The 16,867-nt window shown below is 51.9% G+C and overlaps 1 protein-coding gene across 3 annotated transcripts; it reads right to left on the bottom strand.

The window, feature by feature from the left end:
• Positions 1-9,276: 9,276 nt before the first annotated feature.
• On the bottom strand, positions 9,277-16,644 carry SLC35C1 (solute carrier family 35 member C1). Of its 3 annotated transcripts, none has more exons than XM_068556332.1 (3): positions 16,596-16,644; positions 14,398-14,924; positions 9,277-11,194 (listed from the first exon to the last, which is right to left on the bottom strand). In XM_068556332.1, exons 1-3 carry the CDS (start codon positions 16,625-16,627, stop codon positions 10,635-10,637), a joined length of 1,119 nt encoding a protein of 372 aa, XP_068412433.1. In that variant the 5' UTR covers positions 16,628-16,644; the 3' UTR covers positions 9,277-10,634. The 3 variants fall into 3 exon arrangements, with proteins under 3 accessions (XP_068412433.1, XP_068412434.1, XP_068412435.1); XM_068556333.1 differs by lacking the exon at positions 16,596-16,644 and adding an exon at positions 16,302-16,383; XM_068556334.1 differs by lacking the exon at positions 16,596-16,644 and adding an exon at positions 16,317-16,335.
• Between the last annotated feature and the right edge of the window lie 223 nt (positions 16,645-16,867).

Raw genomic sequence — 16,867 nt, 5'->3', positions numbered from 1 at the left:
TGCTTTTTAACCCCATAAATGTTCCATGCCCCTTGCCTTTGGGGAGGTGGATCTGAGATTTGTTCTCCTGTCTCCTTGCCTGGCTGCCTTGTGAATAAACGCTTTCTTTGCTGCAAACCTTGGCATCTCAGCATTTGGCTGTGTGTTGGGCAAACAACCTGGTTCAGTAACAAAATCATATAAGAGGAATCATACAATATTTGTCCTTTTGTGTCTGGTTAATTTCACTTAGCATAATGTTTTCAAGGTTTATCCATGTTGTGCCATGTATCAGTACCTCATTCCTTTCTATGGCTGAATAGTATTCCATTGTATGTTTATTGCACTTTTGTTTATCCATTCATCTGTCCATGGACACCTGGGGTGTTTCAACCTCTTGGATACTGAGAATAATAATAATGCTATGAACATCGGAGTACTCTGCCTCTTAAACAACTTTACTGAGATAAAATTTACCTACCCAAAAGATGCACCTGTTTTAAGTGTGCAATTCAATGCTTTTTATTATAGTCACAGAATTGTACAACTACGACCACAATCTAATTTTAGAACATTTTCCTGACTCCAAAAAGAAACACCCCCATACCCATTACTAATTACCCCCCATTCTCTCACCCTCACCCTCAGCCCTAGGCAGCCACTAATCTATTTTCTGTCTCTAGAGAATTGTCTAGTCTCTGGACATTTCATATCAGTGGAATCATACATGATGTGGTCTCTTTTACCTGCTTCTTTCATTTAGCTTCATGTTTTTGAGCTTCCTCCATCACCGCCTGTTTTGTAAATACAATTTTATTAGAAAACAGCCCCATTCATTTTTTTTTTAACACATGGTTGATGGCTGCTTTGAGCTACAAAGGCAGAGTTGCTGCAGAAACTATGGCCTGAAAAGCCAAAAACAGTTGCTATCCAGCTTTTTACAGAAAAAAGTTTGTCAACTCTTGATTTAGGCTCTTTAAGTTGGGTTTTCTAGCATCTAGACTTATAAAGGTGCCCAAAGAAAAAGAACAAAATGAGGAGAAATTGATGCCAAGAACCCCAAGTCAAGGAAAGCAAAGAAACACAGTGCAGGGAAAACCCTCATTGCCTGGGAACAGGAGACAGACCTGCTCAGCAAGAGAAACGACCTTAACACTGGCCACTAGGGCCCCGAACAGTGTACTGAAAACTACAGGCGAGAGGCGTGTACAGAAACTGCGTCGCCTTCCCTGTGGAAGAACAGTGAAAGCGCTGTCTGGGGCAGGGGTTCTGCCTGTCACTGCCCATCTGCAGGCTAAAGGCTTCATGCTCTCTCACCTTTCTCCCCCAGTGCCCTCACCTCTTTGCATGCTAGAATGCATTTTAAAAATATTTATTAGACTCATTGAATTGTATGCTTCGAACGAGTAAATTTGTTGGTGTGTGAATTATAGCTCAATAAAGACGTTTAATAAAAAAGTTATTAAGAGCCTTCTCTGCAATAGCCTCTTTACCAGTACTGAGGATTCAGTCGTGAGCAAGAGAGTCCCCATTCCTGCTGTCAAGGACTTTACAGTCCAGTGGGGGAGACAGTGCTATGGAGGAAATGCCCAGGGGTGGGATCTTATTGCCATAGCTAATGTCTATGAAGCACTTACCGTGTGCCAGGGACCTGCTCAACTCGTTTGATCCCCATGACAATTTGTGAGATACATCATTTTCTTATCACTATTTTGCAGGTGAGGAAACCAAGGCACAGAAAGTTTAAGGAACCCATGCAAGGTTGCACAGCTAGTCGGTAGCAGAGCTGGAATTTAAATCCAGGCAGTCTGGCTCTAGGGTCCAAGTTGGGTGAATAAAGGAGGGCTTCTCTGAGGAATTGGTGTTGTCCAGGTGTTCACAGTTGCCCCCTTCTTACCATCTGCTCTGTCTTGACCAAACTTTAGTCAGGCTTCTCCCTTTCCTACAGGCCCCTGGACTCTGCTTGCCCCAAGCCTGAGCAAGCACCAAAAAAGTAGAATGTGCCTCCCCTTATCAGCTTCTCCTGGGAACTGGCTGACTAAAGCCAGATGTTTTTCCTATCAGATCCCATTTGTCACTTCCCATTGCTTGTCTATCTCCCCTCCATAGATTCTACTTGCCTCCTCCTTTTTCCTAAGAGAAAAACCTTTCTCTTCTTGATTTTGAGATGCTCAAAGATTTCTGAGACTGGTGTGTTCTATTGCAGTAGCCTTTCTTTATAATGAACGCGTCTCCCTATCTATGTCCAGATTTGTTTTTATTGGACAATGTTTGCACTGAGATCTGAGGGGCTAGCAGGTGCAACTATGTGGAGAAGGGAGAAACAGTGCTGTGGGTAGAGAAAACATCATGTACAAAGGTCCTGAGGTGGGTGGGAGCATTAAGCACTAGAAGAATTAAAGATTAGATGCTAAATGAAATAAACTCCAGGTCAAGCACCCAGGTTCCCTCTATCCTTCCGCTCATCTGTCCTCAGGTGTTGGCTGCTTCCCTCAAGGTGGCAAAATGGCTACAGCAGCTCCACCCACCTACAGAATGCTTCCTTTGTAAGAGAGAGGAAAGTCTTTAGGGAAGCACCCTGTCAGACCTCTCCTCAGGTCTCATTGGCCAGGATTGCACACATGGCCTTGCCCAGGCCAATCTGATATGATTTAGACCGATCACAATTCACCCCTGGGGTTTGGATGGAGCTGGCCTCAGGGAAGCAAGAGTTCACCTGACACTTGAACAAAATGGGGGCTCTTTGGTCCAGAAGAGGGGGTTATTGGTGAACAACCAGCAGTGGCTGCCATTTGCACCTTCTATTAACATGATTAAAAGCCCTGAGGAATTTTTGGAGGAGGTTGATGGGATAGCATTCACTCTTTTCACCCTCTCAAAAAAAACTGTGAAGCCATATGCAAATATTCCTTACAATAATAGAAAGCTTTGTTATTATCGCTGTTATGTTAACTATTCTTAGTATTTGCAGTAGCAAAATCCATCACAGAAGCCCTCCAGGTCCTCTCCTGCATCCCTGCGCATTTCAAGGACAGTGTGAAGAGGGGCAGTAAAACTTTTCACACACTCTTAAGGGCCTGTAAATGTTGTTTCTACTCATTGCTGCTGGAAAATGGTGGAAAGAGCCAGAGTGACCCCCTTCAGGAAGCTTCTCTTCTGGGGAGGTGGCAAAAGAAGGGTGCTTTAGCTGGCAAAGTCAATAGTGACAGTTCCATCAGTTCTGGTTCATAGAGTTGCTGCCACCTTTGCTCCCTGGTTCTGTGTCCTACTCAACCTCTCACAGATGTGACGAGGCTGCCAAAGAAGTTATATTCTAAGAAAAAGGGCGTGAAATGGTGGCCTGAGGCTGAATCTGGTCCGTGTGTGTGCCACACAGCCCACGCAGTATTTTATAAATCTGAGTCACTGTTTAAAAGAAATCAGGTGACCTCAGGTGACCTTTTTTTCTCTTGCAAAAGTAGAAGTTCTAGCAACATAGGCCCAAGTGGCAGAAGATGAAAAGAACTCAGTCGTGTCTCCCCTGTTTGAAACTGTCCATTTCCCCACAGCTCCCATCCAGCTCACCTTCCTCATTTGTGTTACTGGTGGTCCCCATTGCTGTCTTTATATCAGGAGTTCACTCCCGTGATAAATAAGTGTTCACCTTCCCTGTGATTGCAGCGGGAGGGAGGGAGCAGAGAAGGCAGATGAAGGGGGCAGGGATGGATGCAGCAACAGAGCCCTGGCGTCTCCAGCTCCTGCCAGGGCAGCTCTTTCCCACCCAGCGGGCTGGAAGGCTGCTCTGGGCAGGTCTCAGAGCTGAATCCACAGGGCCCGTGTGGCAGAGGGGACAAAGTCCTATCGTTTTTTCTGCCGTGAGCTTCCATCTAATAATCACAGCTGCTGTTTATGTAGCAGACAGTGTGCTAAGCGTGCAACACGTGTTATCTCATCCAGTCACTGCACTGCCCTCTGGAGTAGCAACTATCATCAATCCTCTCTCTACATATCAGGCAACCGAGGCTCAGAGACATCAAGTCATTTGCCTATGGCCACACAGCTAGGAAGTGGCCAGGAAACTGAGCCTGCAGAGATGTTATCTGACTCACGCAAAGACGCCCAGCCAGCACATGGCAGAGCTGGGATTCCAACTTAGGTCCAATTGCCTAGAAGTTGAAAACTGGTGGCCAGAGGGGCAAACTAGTTTTTGAAATTAGTAATTTGGGGCCTTTTGCTGGGTTCACTGGCCCCCAGTTTGCTATAGGCTCCACTAATCCCTGTTGACTCACACCCTGGCCTCTCCCCTTGCCTGTTACTTGCCTGGCCTCTGCAGAAGGTGACAACCTTCATGTTCTTTTTATGCCCGCTCACATTCCCACAGAGTCCGACTCAAGTGAATATGAGCTCTTGGTCCCAGGACAGAGCTGGAGGTCTGTGTTTGTCTCTGTTGACCCCATCCCACCAGGTTTCATGGGAGTTGAGAGCTGAGATCGATGAGATATGGTTTGGGTTCGGGTTCAGCTCCACGACCATAATGCTGTTCCAGAGCCCAGGTTTTGTTGGATAGATTGGGTTGGCTTCAGGATCCACTGGTTCACTGGGGTGGTGGTTGAATTGATTTTACTGTTTTAAGTCATTTCTTTCCATCTGAGATTCAGTGCGAAGTGATCCTGCTTTAAATCAGGGTTATTAAAGGGTGTTTAGGATTACCTGAGATGAAGATGTAAAGAGACTAGCTCAGGCCCTGCATATAGCGGGCACTCACTAAGGACCAGGGGAATGAAAAATGAGGTAAGGCAGGGACCCTGTACATAGTGACCTGGGGAGGAAGCAGAGAGAGTCTCGCTAGCTGGATGGAAAATCACATAAGCCTTCTGGGGCTACAGAGCAGCCTGGAAGCCAGACTGCAGGACTCGTAGAAATGTAGCCACCCACAACGAGCCCCACCCTCACACCACAGGCTACTTCCACCTGGCTGGGGCTCACCTGAGACTACTTCCTCCTCCCAGGCCAGCCTGTACCTGGACAGAAAGCTGATGGGGAGTGGGAGTTGTAGAAATGAACAAAGATCACCCAAATGAGAACAAACAGGCTATTTATTCGGGGCTTGCTCTAGCGGGGGAGTCAGCCACCATCACTTGTAACGTGGCAAAGATTTGAAGGCAGGCCGAGGAATGGGAAAGCTTTATAGTGAGAAAAGGGAAGGCTTCAGGAGGCTGTTAAACTGATGGGGAAACTGGAGGTGGGCTGATTACAAGGGGGCAGGACGCCTTATGTGACTGGTTGGTCCTTAGTTGGAAGTAGGGGGTGCGGGCCAAAGTAGGGAACAGGCAGTCGTTCCCCAGGTCCTGACTGTCCTGGGCTCACGTCTGTGGAGATATTGGTTTGCGTTCCAGAGCCGATTGCTGCCGAAGCTATGGGTCGGAGTTCTGTTGTCATATATGGTTTGGCCAATGTCCGTTTGTATATTCAGTCTCACTGTGCAGAGAGGGAACCTAGCTCTGTGATTTGGGTCACGTTGCTTATTTTTCTGTGTCTTGGTTCCCTCATCTGTGAAAGGGGGATGTTAATAGTACCCGTTGCAGATGTTAATACGGGTCAAGTGCTTAGAATAGCACCTGGCATGTGGTGAGTATCTAACAATTGCTAGCAATAATAATAATCATGGTGATTATTATTATTTCTAAAAATGATGATGATGATGATGCTTAGAGAAAGGGCACTGGCCTGGGAGGAGGGGTCTGGGTTCCATTGCGCTGCGGCCTCGGGCAAGTCTGTCATGCATTCTGAGCCTCAGGCTTGTCTGTGGAATCTGGGGCGGGACTCTGATTTCCCAACTCATTCCCAGCTCTCATGTTATAGATTTCCCACCTGTGCTCACCAGGTGCCGGACATCCTGCTGTCGTCCCCACGCTAGTAACCACCCCTCCCTGCCCCACACCACCCATAGCCTTCCTTCACCTGAGCTCCCAGCACATCTGGACCAGGTGCTTCAGTGCAGCAGGCTCTGCTGTCCCATTTCAGCTGGTTTCAGGTCCTAAATTTAGCCCTTTCACAGGAGCCAAGGTTTCGGGGGAGGCGGGGGGGGGGGGTGGGCTGGGTGAGGGCTGCATCTGGTGAGGCCGCTGTGGGAAGCAAATCAGACAGGGGGGCCAGCAGGGCTGAGTACCACACTCTGTTTTGTCATTGGTGTCCCGGACTAGTCATTTGACCCTTTGGGGCCTCAGTTTTCTCATCTAGTAACTAAATTTCATGTATGTTGACTCCTTAAATCAACATATTATCTCTTAATTAGAACAACTTTCTTTTCTTTCATATGAGGAAAAGGATCAGAGAGGTTAACTGATTTATCTAATTCATTCTCCTCACAGCAGCTAGAGGGAACTTTTTAAGCTATAAACCAGTCATGGCACTCCCAGTGGCTTCCCCAGGCACTGAGAATAAATCTAACCTCCTTGCTGTGGTCAGTAAGGTGCTCCCCGGCTGGAACTTGGTCTCTGACCTCCTCTCCACCCCATGGTGAGTGGAACCAAAAGGAGCCAGTGTTTCCAAGTAATGTCAGAAAGTTGCCAAGTCTGTCTCTTCTGCCTTTCCTATTCCTGGGATTTTTTTTTTAATACAAATTTATTTATTTTTATTTTTGGCTGCATTGGGTCTTTGTTGCTGCGCGCAGGCTTTCTTTAGCTGCGGCGAGTGGGGGCTCGTCTTCGTTGTGGTGCGTGGGCTTCTCATTGTGGTGGCTTCTCTTGTTGCAGAGCACGGGCTCTAGGCACGCGGGGTTCAGTAGTTGTGGCACGTGGACTCAGTAGTTGTGGTTTGCGGGCTCTAGAGTGCAGGCTCAGTAGTTGTGGTGCACAGGCTTAGTTGCTCCGTGGCATGTGGGATCTTCCTGGACCAGGGATCGAACCCGTGTCCCCTGCATTGGCAGGCAGATTCTTAACCACTGTGCCACCAGGGAAGTCCTTATTCCTGGGATTTTTGTCCCCTGGGAATAGCTGGTTCCCTAACTCTGCTCCTACCCGCCTGGACTTCTCTCTGGTTCTGGACCACACCCAACTCTTCCTTCCTCAGGGCCTTTGCATGGGCTGTAACCTCTGCCTGGGATGCCTTTTCTTTAGCTCTTCCTATGGCTGGCTGCTTCCCATCATTTGGGTCTGAGGTTAAATGTGCTCAGAGAGAGGCCTTCTCTGATTCTTTTGTCTAGAGAAGGTTCCCCTCTGATAGTCTCCATTTTGGCTTTTTTGTTTTCTTCATTGTCCTCAACATGCTGTATTTATTTGTTTACTTGTTTTTAGTGTCTTGTCCACTGTTTGTCTCCCTAGTGCCTGGTGCATAGTTAATACTCCAAGAGATTGTTGTTTGTTGATGTTGATAAGAACAATAGCTCACTGTATTTCCAGAATGATGCTGAGCATTTATTCACAATCATTTTGTGTGGCAGGATGGACAAGGATTATCCCCATATCTCAGATAGGAAAAGTGAGGCCTGGAAAGGTTAGGGGACTTGCCTGAGGCCCCCTAGCTTCTAAGAAGTGGAACCCAGGTCTCCTGACTCCTGGTCAAGTGCTCTTCAAAAACAGAAGTGAAGAGCGATGCATTCTGAAGCAGAGGTGCGCTGCAGTGTTGGCCCAGCTCACTGTTCCTAAATTCTCCATCTTCACCCACCAATTTTTTTGGCTGGGCAGGCTGACTTCCATATCCCTGCCTTTTGTACCAGGCATTTTTTTTGTTTGTTGTTTGGGGCAAGTTAAAATATATTTTCTGAGGTTTTTTTTTTTTTTTTAGTTGTATCCACCCTATTTCAGGTTATCTTTGTTGATGTGTATATGACATTTATATGGTTTTTTTTAACCCTTCCTGGCTTTTTTTTTTTAGAGGAAACTTTCAAGAGAAACTCCTTCTTGATAGGTACATTTTTTCTTTAGCAACTTGTTATCACTGGAATCAAAGGGAGAAAGTGATCTCTTTTTCCATTGGTTGTATTTGTATGTCACAAACAAAAGACAATTTGTTCAAAAAAAAAAAAGGGACAAGAGAGAAGGGGAACAGTGGGTTTGCAGGGGAAGGAGCACCTCTTCTGCTGCTTGCAGGGGAAACATTCCTGGAGGCGGTCTTGGCTCCTTTAAATACCATAGAGATGAGCTGGGGGCGGCGGTGCTGACTGTGGGAGAGGCTGGGATGCTGGAAGGCTGGCTCTGGCTGTTCCCTGGGCTTCATCTGCATCAGAACTGGGGTCTTCTGCCGCGTGTGGATTCAAACCCATCCACATACACTGCACATCTTTGTGTTTTTCTGTATGGGGGTCTTGCACAGTAGGCTGTTCAGTTGTGTCGTGAGAGTTAAGGCTGCCTGAATTTTTTTCAAACTATTTAGGTTTTTCTTGAATCTTGTTCAAGAAAGTGCAACTAACATTAAGAAGGTTATCTCAATTTTCTGATCATACAAGGGGTGCAGAAACGATTATGTCCCTTCTCTGTTTAAGGGACCTGGTGACGGTTTTAAAATCGTTTAGAATCAAGTCCAGATTGACCACTGCATTCAAGGCTGTTCATGCCATGGCCCACCCTCCTTTCCTATCCACCCTCCCCCCCCCCAAAAAAAACCTCTCACCACTCCCCATGTGCTCTTTCCTCCGCTTAACCTTGTTTCCTGGGCCAGTCTACCCTTGCTCCTGGAGCCCCCTACTTGCCCAGTAATATTCAGTTCAAACATCTTGGCCCTTGTGAAGACTTGGTCTCTCCATCTTCTGAGACCTCAGGGCAATACGGCATCTGTTATGGGGACCTTGATGTGTGTTTATATTTGAGACCCTTAAAGCAGATTTGGGTCTTCATACCAGTATGTTCTACCACAGTGCCTGGCACGTAGTAGATGCTCAAAAAATGCTGGGTACAGTTAAGGGCATTGTGGTTAAGTACCTGTGCTCTGAAGGCAGAGACCTCCGTCTGAATCCTACTGCTGCCTCTTCCTTCCTGTGCTCCTCCTTGAGCCTCAGTGTCCTCATCTGTAAAATGGGGGATCAGCGATGGTGCCCACCTCAAGGCACGTGGGAGGGTTGTGGATATGAATGATGGAATAGAGGACTCAGCAGTGTCTTGCCTCCAGCAAGTGCCCAGTAAATGGCAACAAGCACCAATACGAAACCTGAGGTCCGGAAGGAGTCTTGATATTTGGATCAACCGCTTGCCTGGAGGGAGAACAGATTCTTAGAAGGGCTGTCCTGCTAGAACCCAGGCTTGGCGATGGCAGGGATGAGCCTTCGTTCATAAATCCCAGCCAGACCCTGCCTGTCCCTTCTCGCTGCACACACACAGGATGTCTTACTCTGATTTTTAATTAAATCACACACAATTCAGGGCATCAGGCCCCACCAACTTCATTAGAAACCACCTGGGATTGTGCGGGGACTGGAAGAGAGTACTCGTGAGAAGACCCACTCTCCCCAGCCTTTCGTTACAGGGGCTGAAAACATCAGGAGTTACCCCAAGGAGTTTTGTTCCACTTGGTGGAACAAAACACCCAACAGAAGGGACAGGAGTTGTGAAAGCCACCCTCAGGCCCGGAGGGTGTGGTGAGGGGAAGGGAAGATTCTTTCGGCCCCAAACTCGGGGAAGTTTGTAATTGTTAGCTTAACACCTTCATCAAGAGCAGGTTACAACACCTGCCCTGCAGGGACCTGGATCTTGGGGGGCCCAGCACAGCTTAGGTGGAAGGCTCTGAGCTGACCCTGGCTCCATCAGCATGCCCTGGAGAGGCAGAGTTGGGAGAAGCCAAAGCGGCTCCCTGCCTCCACTTCTGGGGGGCTGTTACCTGAGCCAGGTAATTGTTTGTGCCAGGTGGCAGTTGCCCCTCAGGGGCAGGGGAGTGAGGCGGGCAAAACTGGTGTTAGCAACTGTGGGAGGGTGTTAATGACTGCCACAGTCAAACAGTGGAAACGTGGGGTGCAGACAGCGGGGGGGAAAGGGCGCAGGGAAAAGGTGCTCTCCCATGATGCAGCCCACTCCCAGGCCACTTCCCAGCAGCCCCTGCAGGTGCCTGGGCCAGGCTCGGGTACCGCTGATCCTTCACCCCCTTGCACGGGGGCTGCTGGTCTCAATGCAGAGAAGAGAGAATGTTTGTTCATTTCCTCCCTCAGCCCAGCCTACACTTTCCTCCAAAAGAAGGCTGGTTTGGGGTGGGCCAAAGCTATGCTGCCTGCCCCGGGGCACAGAGGTGTGAGGTTTCCCAAATCCTAAGCCTGTGGTGGGGTCACACCCCCATCTCCCCTGAGTCCAAGTGAAGACGTAATGGCTTTGCCAATACTGTCCCTTAAAGGTTGTGGCCTGTCCCCAACCCCAAAGGTCATGTGGAGGTAGGAGGCCCTGGCAGGGGGACAGGAGGGGGTGCTGTCCCTCTCCTACTCCCAGAGAGCTGGTGCTCTTCCAGAGAACCTAACTGGCTCTTCCCATGGGGGACCCTCCTCCCTAGGGGAGGACAGAAACCCAGAAATAGGAAAGGGGGTCGAGACAGGTTTGGCAACTTTCTGACATCACTTGGAAACACTGGTTCCATTTCAACCACCAGATTCCCATCAGGTCTGTAAGGCCACTGTCTCTGGGTCCAGAGAGACACCTTCACTGCATTCATGGGCGTTCTCCCTGGGCTGGGCGGGGCCATCGCAGGGTCTCCGGAGAAGCTCACACCTCCACGTTACTCTTCTCCTCCTCCTTGGGGCGGGGCTCCTCCTGAATCTTTTTCATCTCCCAGCCCCTGACCCAGGTATAGGCGGAGGAGCCTCCCAGCACCATCATGTTGCTCATCCACCAGAGGAAGCTCTTCGTCTCCTCGTAGTAGAGGACGGCCAGCACCGTCTGGGCGCAGGCTTTGGCTGTGCCGGACACGTTGTGGGTCAGGGGACTGGTGAACTTGATCTGCAGTCCTGTTACATAGCCGATGGCGAAGCCAAACAGGCCGCCCAGCGTCATCATGCCCCAAAAGTGGGCGCTGCCCAGCTGGGGGAAGTTGTAGAGGGCCGGGAGCTCCCCCAGCAGCAGGAGCAGGGGCAGAAAGAGGACGCAGGCGTTGATGTTGTTGTAGAAGGTCAGACGCCAGATGCTGCCGTCCACCGCCGGGAGCACCTTCTTCGTGTAGATGGCGTTGAGTGAGACGCAGAGGCTGGCGAGCACGCCAAAAAGGGTGCCCGTCCAAGACAGGGTACCCTCTGCGCCCTCCTGGTCCACACCAAGCCAGAAGCCACCTATAGTAGGGAGAGGAGGAGAAGGGCGAGGGGGATGAGGATGGGCAGGAGGAAGGACAGAGAATTTTGCCACCAAAGTTCACAGACTGTGTAACGCTGTCCTCATCATCCCATCCTCCCTGCTCTTCCTGCAAGAAACGTGTGCAAAGTCTCCCCTACATGCTAAGCACAACGCAGGGCTGGGGAAGTAGCCCAGGACATGAACCCTTCCTTACGGAGCTCATATTCTGGCAGAGGAGAGAGACATTAAAACGATTCATTTCCCAATGACTTCTTTAATTACAATTGTAATGAGGCCCATAAAACAGTACAGGGTGCTGTGAGAACCCATAACTGGGTGACTGTGCTGGCCTGGGGCACCTGGAAAGCAACATTTGAAATGAGCTCTGAAGGATGAGCACAGATACAGCACTTAGTGGTTAAGATGACCTTGGGAAAGTGACTTAAGGTCTCGGAGCCTCGGCTTCCCGGTCTGTAAAATGGGAGCCTACAATGGTTAGAAGCACTTGTGGCCTGAGGTCTTTGGGGATAGTCACTCTTTCTGAGACTCTCACGTTGTGACACCTCCTGCTCACAGAGCCTCCATGGCACCCCACTGCCCCCCAAGTCTGCAAGGAGTCTCAGCCTGGCACGCTGGGCTTCCCACGCCCTTGCCACGACCTGTGTCTCTGTGTCACGATCACCCCGAGTCCTCTCTCATCTCCCTGCTTCTCACACCAGAGCTCAGTGTCCTTGACCATTTACTGCACCAGAAGCACCCTCCTCCTTCCTGGGAGATTCCACTCATTCTTCAGGGTCAAAGCCAGTCTCTCCAGGGGTGAAGTCTTTCCTGATACCCCCAGCACCCGACCTCTTCCTGGCCTCCTCCTGCTGTGCTTTCCTTCAAGACCCTTGCCTGCCCTGGGCTGCTAGGCACCTGCCCATGGGGACAGTACAGTCTCTTTAGCTAGACCCCACCTTCCCAGAAGGCAGGGGCTGAATCTTACACATGTTGTATCTCCCACGACGTGGTTTTGGTGTCAGAGAGATTTGGGCTCTGATCAGGCTCTGCTATTTAGAGGCTGGGTGGCCTGGGGACAGTTTACTTAACTTCTCTGAGCTCCCATTTCCTTCAGCTGTAGAGAGCTGGGTCACATTCTTGACCCTCCCACTCCAATCAATCTACTCTCCGCCTTGCAAACAGAATGATCTTCCTACAGTACAGATCTGCTCAGGTCCTGTCCTGGCTTAAGGCCCCTCTGTGCCTCCCCACTGCCCTCAGGAAATAGTCCAGACTCACTTAACTTGGGCAGCCTCAGGGGTGCACCTTGCTCTGGCCCAGCCATGCAGAAATGCGCACGTGTTTTCTACTGACTAGAACATTCTCTCCTCACTCCTTCCTTATACCCATCTAGTACTTTCTCCGGAATGCCTGCTTAGATTCCTCCCTCCCCACTCCCCACCAGGGTTTCCACAGCACCTTTTGTGTCCCAATCCCAGGAGGCCTAGAGAGTCACCTGAGACCCATCTTCCCCCACGAGGAGGAAGGAAGGGGAAACACTGTGGAGAGGAAGCCAGGTGCTGGGCCAGCAGAGAGCACCAGCCTCCAGGGCGCCTGCCCCATCAGGCTGGCCAGCGAATGCACTTTCCCAGAAGCTATCTCACCATCTGCTACTTTGATTACTTTTCGGGACTTGGGCCTAGTTTCCCTAATGACTTCACTGGTCGGCATGCAAATTTGCCAACCAGGAGGTCCCTCCCACTCCACCCCTTATAGGGTCAGCAGGGCTGAAGTGGAGATCCCTGGGGCATTTGGCTAAGTGAGGCCTGGGAACCCATACCAGCTCCCTTGGGGAGGAAGTGGGAGCAGCGAGCCCCATCTGCCAGGGGTCTTAGCAGCTCCCCCGCACTCCAACCTCTGCCCTGCTCCCTCTCCCACCTTGGACCTAGACTGGCCAGGTCCCGAAGTGGCTCAGTGAGGGGAACATTTTCTAGGACAGGTGGCCTGCGATGGGCCTCTCCCCGGCAGCCAGTGCAACTCAGCCTGAGACTCTGAGACACCAACTGAGAATATGTAGGTCAACCAAGATGAAATTTGCAGCACCAGGAGGAACCTGAACAGGTTCAAAGAAAGATCCCATTCCTGGATGACTGAGCCCCAGGAGGGCTCTGAGGGGGTGGGAAGCTGGGGGTGCTCTTACCTAATGGGCTGCAATAAAACATTTTGTGATGATGGAAATGCTCTGTCATCTGTGCTGTCCAATACAGTAGCCACTGGCTACACGTGGCGACTAAGCACTTGAAATGTGGCTACAGAATCAGGTAACAACACCTGCAACTGAATAACTGAATTTTAAAAATTTCACTGAATTTGAATCGGAATAGACACATGTGGTCAGTGGCTGCTGAACCGGATAGTGCAGTTCTAACCTCTATGGGACAAGAACAGAGCAGAGTGGTTAGAAACACAGGCCTGGGGGTCCGGCCAATCTGAGTTTGCATCCCAGCATGGCTACTTCCTAGCTGTGGGGCCCTGGGTAAGTGACTTAACCTCTCTGTCAGTTTCCTTGTTTGTGTAGAGTTGATCACAGTGATGCCACCACCCAGGGGATCTCTGGGGAACATAGGAGATGCTGTATGCGAATGATTAGCACAATGTCCCCATCAATCATTTTTATTTTCTGAGGGTCAAGTCTGGGAAGACGCCTAAGTTATCTCAAAGCATATCTCTTGACACTGACTCAGGCATTATTGTAAGCCTGCAAGGTCAGACGGTGATGGTATATTTATTACAAGATGCCATGTCCTCTAGAAAGAGCACTGGATGGGGAGTCAGGTCACTTGAAGTCTTGAGAAGCAAGAGAGTATAGTGGTCAAGTGTAAGGAGCCAGATTACTTGAGATCAGATCCCACCTCTGCCACTTAGCTGAGTGATCTTTGACAAATTGCTTAACTTCTCTGTGCCTTGGTTTTCCCTCTGTGAAATGTAGATTAGAATCCCATCTTGTTTGAAGGGCCCTAATTGGGCCCCTAGCTTGCTAGGTGACCTCCAGAAAGTTACTTGCTTTCTCTGGACCCCAGGCTCTTCCTCATATGACTGTCACGACAAGGGAGCTGGGACAGATAAAGTCAAAGGTGTTTGACAGGGTTGTTCTTTAGGGTTTTGGCCCCCATCTTCCCCCACCCCCCACAGCCATTCCCCGTGGCCCTGGCTGGCCACTCACCAATGATGATGCTGCAGGCGAGCAGGGCATAGAAGGAGGTGGTTTGCTTGAGCAGCAGGTAGGAGAGCAGCACATTGAAGACGGTGGTGAGTGAGCGGCCCACGTTGTAGAAGGCCACACCCACATACTTGAGGCAGAGGTTATTGAAGGTGATCATGCCAATGAAGACCACCGACAGGGGCAGGATGCTTCGGGCCACCCTGAGGTCCAGGCGCAGGGTAGGGAAGTCCATGGTACCAGGGCAGCAGGTGGCCAGTGAGCTGAGGCCCTTGCACAGCAGCGCGGTCACCAGGCACTGGTAGAAGGTGACGAAGATGGGGGTGTCCAGCCGTAGGGAGGGGCTATCCAGCAGGTACTTGTTAAGGAACACCATGGAGATGGACGTGACCCAGTAGAGAGAGACTACCAGAGCGATCTGCAGTGCCCGCAGCACAAAGGGCTTCTCGTGGCTGGCCTCTGCCTCTCCGGAGGGGTCGGAAGTCCCCATCAGTGCCATGTGCAGGATCTTTGACCGCTTCAGAGAGGCCCTGTTCATGGTAGCAGAGGAGCTGGGTCACCCAACAGCCAGACTGATTTCCTGGAGTACGGAGCTGTGGGCTCACTTCTGCTTTCTGCAAGCTGAAGTCCTCAACTGTCACATGGCAGGTGGCCTGGAGGCCTCCCACCCTTCTCCTGGATGGAGAGGTTCTGCTCTGGGGTGAGTCCCACAACCTGCTGCCACCCTGAGGGGGTTCATGAGACACACACAGGGAAGAGGTGAGGGACGGGCTAAGGTTGGACAGAGATGACAGGTCAGGGGAGAAGGGGCTGGGACCTAGCAAGGAGGATTCGCAGGAAGCGGGGTGGCGGGGGAGAGATATGGAAGGAGAAGGGGGAGAAATGCAGGGCGGAGGTGCTAGAAAAGGGCGGAGGACAGCGTGAGGAAGAGGTGCAGAGAGAGACAGGCATGGGTTGCTACGGGAGAGAAAGGTTTGCAGGGTCAGAGGGGGAGGCATGCAAGGAGCTGAAAGAAGAGCGTGCGGGGGGTTTGCAAAGAGAGTGCAGGCGAGGTCAGAGGCGCTCAGAGCCCAGGCGCTTTGGACCGGAAGGAAGCTGGGCCAGTACAAGCCCCAGGCGGGCGGTCTTCCCAGGTGCCGGCCCTAGCTCCGCCCCGCAGCCTCCGGACTTCCGAGGCCGCTCCCGCCTGCGAGGCGGGCCCAGGACTCATTTCCTGACACGCCCCCAACCGCCTCCTTAAAGAGCCCGCAAGCCCAGCGTCTCCCTTAAAGCCACAGCCTCAGAGAAATGGCCTTCGGAGTCAGGCTCGCGTCAGGTCCCTGGCAGCCCTTGTGCGGTCCCTGCCCGCCCTTGTGCGCTCCCTGCCCGCAGATGGTGGTGCTGGTGTTAGATCTCGGTAGCCGCGGGAGGTGCCTGTGGGTGCTAGAGCCTCGGCCCCCTTCCTTCCCCCAGTCCCCCTCCTCCGCCCCTGCTCCATATCCTCTAGAGGCTTAACGCTTCTCGACTCGGCTCATCTGCAGGTCCACGTTTCCCCTCATCCCCGGGCAGGACTGCGTCCCCAGAGCCTTGGGACCACCCCGCGTTCCCCGGCGTCTAGAGAACCCCCGCCCCGTAACCTGCCCCGTAACCTGCCCCGCGTCCCTCTACCTAGTCCCGCTCACACTTCCAAAACCTTGTTGCAGTCTCCTCCTTCCCCCTACTTTCACCGCCCCATCCCTCTCCCGAGCCGGAGACCCCCAGCAGCGCCCCCCACCCCACCCCACCCCCGATTCGAGACCCTCCCGGCGGCCGGATCCGAGCCTCAAGTCAGCACCCCCTCCCCAAACACCCTCTCCAGGCCGGGCTCAGCCGCAAGCTCCGACCCCGGGGCTGGCGTTCCCTGGCCGCGAAGGCGACCCCGCGCTCACCCCCGTCCTCTGCACCTGCCGCCGGCCCGCGCCACATTGAGCCGCACCTGCAGCGCCGCGCCCAGGGCCGCGCCCGCGGGAGATTACTTCCTGCTCTCTCAGCTACGGGCGTGGGCGTCGCGCCAGCCTCGCCGGCCTGCTCCCCACGTGGACCCGGGGTGGCGGCGGGGCGACCCGGGCCGTAGCCTGACCTTGGCCCCGGGTTATCCCACCGGTCTTGGGAGCAGGCCCCCTTCTCTTTCCAAGGCCACCCCAGACCGGGGTATACCGCCCAGGATCCCCCGCTCCAGTTACCGCGGCTTGCATGTCCCAGTACCCGGCTGCATTCGTGGCCCGCTGCCGCGCACCCGGTCTGTGCTTCCAGAAGTGTGTTCGGGGAACAGCCGGGATTCTTCCTGCCAGCAGTTAGTGGAGGGTCCCCCTCCCCCTCCCAGGGACGGGCCCTGGGAAATGGTCACCAGCCTGGGCCGTCACTCACCAGACAGCCGGGAGGACCGACTTCTTCCTGGTTCCCGCTCTAGCACCAACGTTGGGTAGCTCACTTCTCCGGAGTTATCGTTATTAAA

The sequence above is a fragment of the Eschrichtius robustus genome, chromosome 11, assembly GCF_028021215.1.
Source record: "Eschrichtius robustus isolate mEscRob2 chromosome 11, mEscRob2.pri, whole genome shotgun sequence".
In the NCBI taxonomy this organism is placed as follows: Eukaryota; Metazoa; Chordata; class Mammalia; order Artiodactyla; family Eschrichtiidae; genus Eschrichtius; species Eschrichtius robustus.
This window is presented reverse-complemented; position numbering and strand designations above follow the sequence as displayed.

Coding starts and splice junctions, on each gene's coding strand:
- SLC35C1 (XM_068556332.1), bottom strand. CDS start 16,627: ATGCAGCCGGGTACTGGGACATGCAAGCCGCG. Junction 14,925..16,595: donor ACTGGGACATGCAAGCCGCG/GTAACTGGAGCG, acceptor TACCATGAACAG/GGCCTCTCTGAAGCGGTCAA. Junction 11,195..14,397: donor CGCCTGCAGCATCATCATTG/GTGAGTGGCCAG, acceptor TCCCTACTATAG/GTGGCTTCTGGCTTGGTGTG.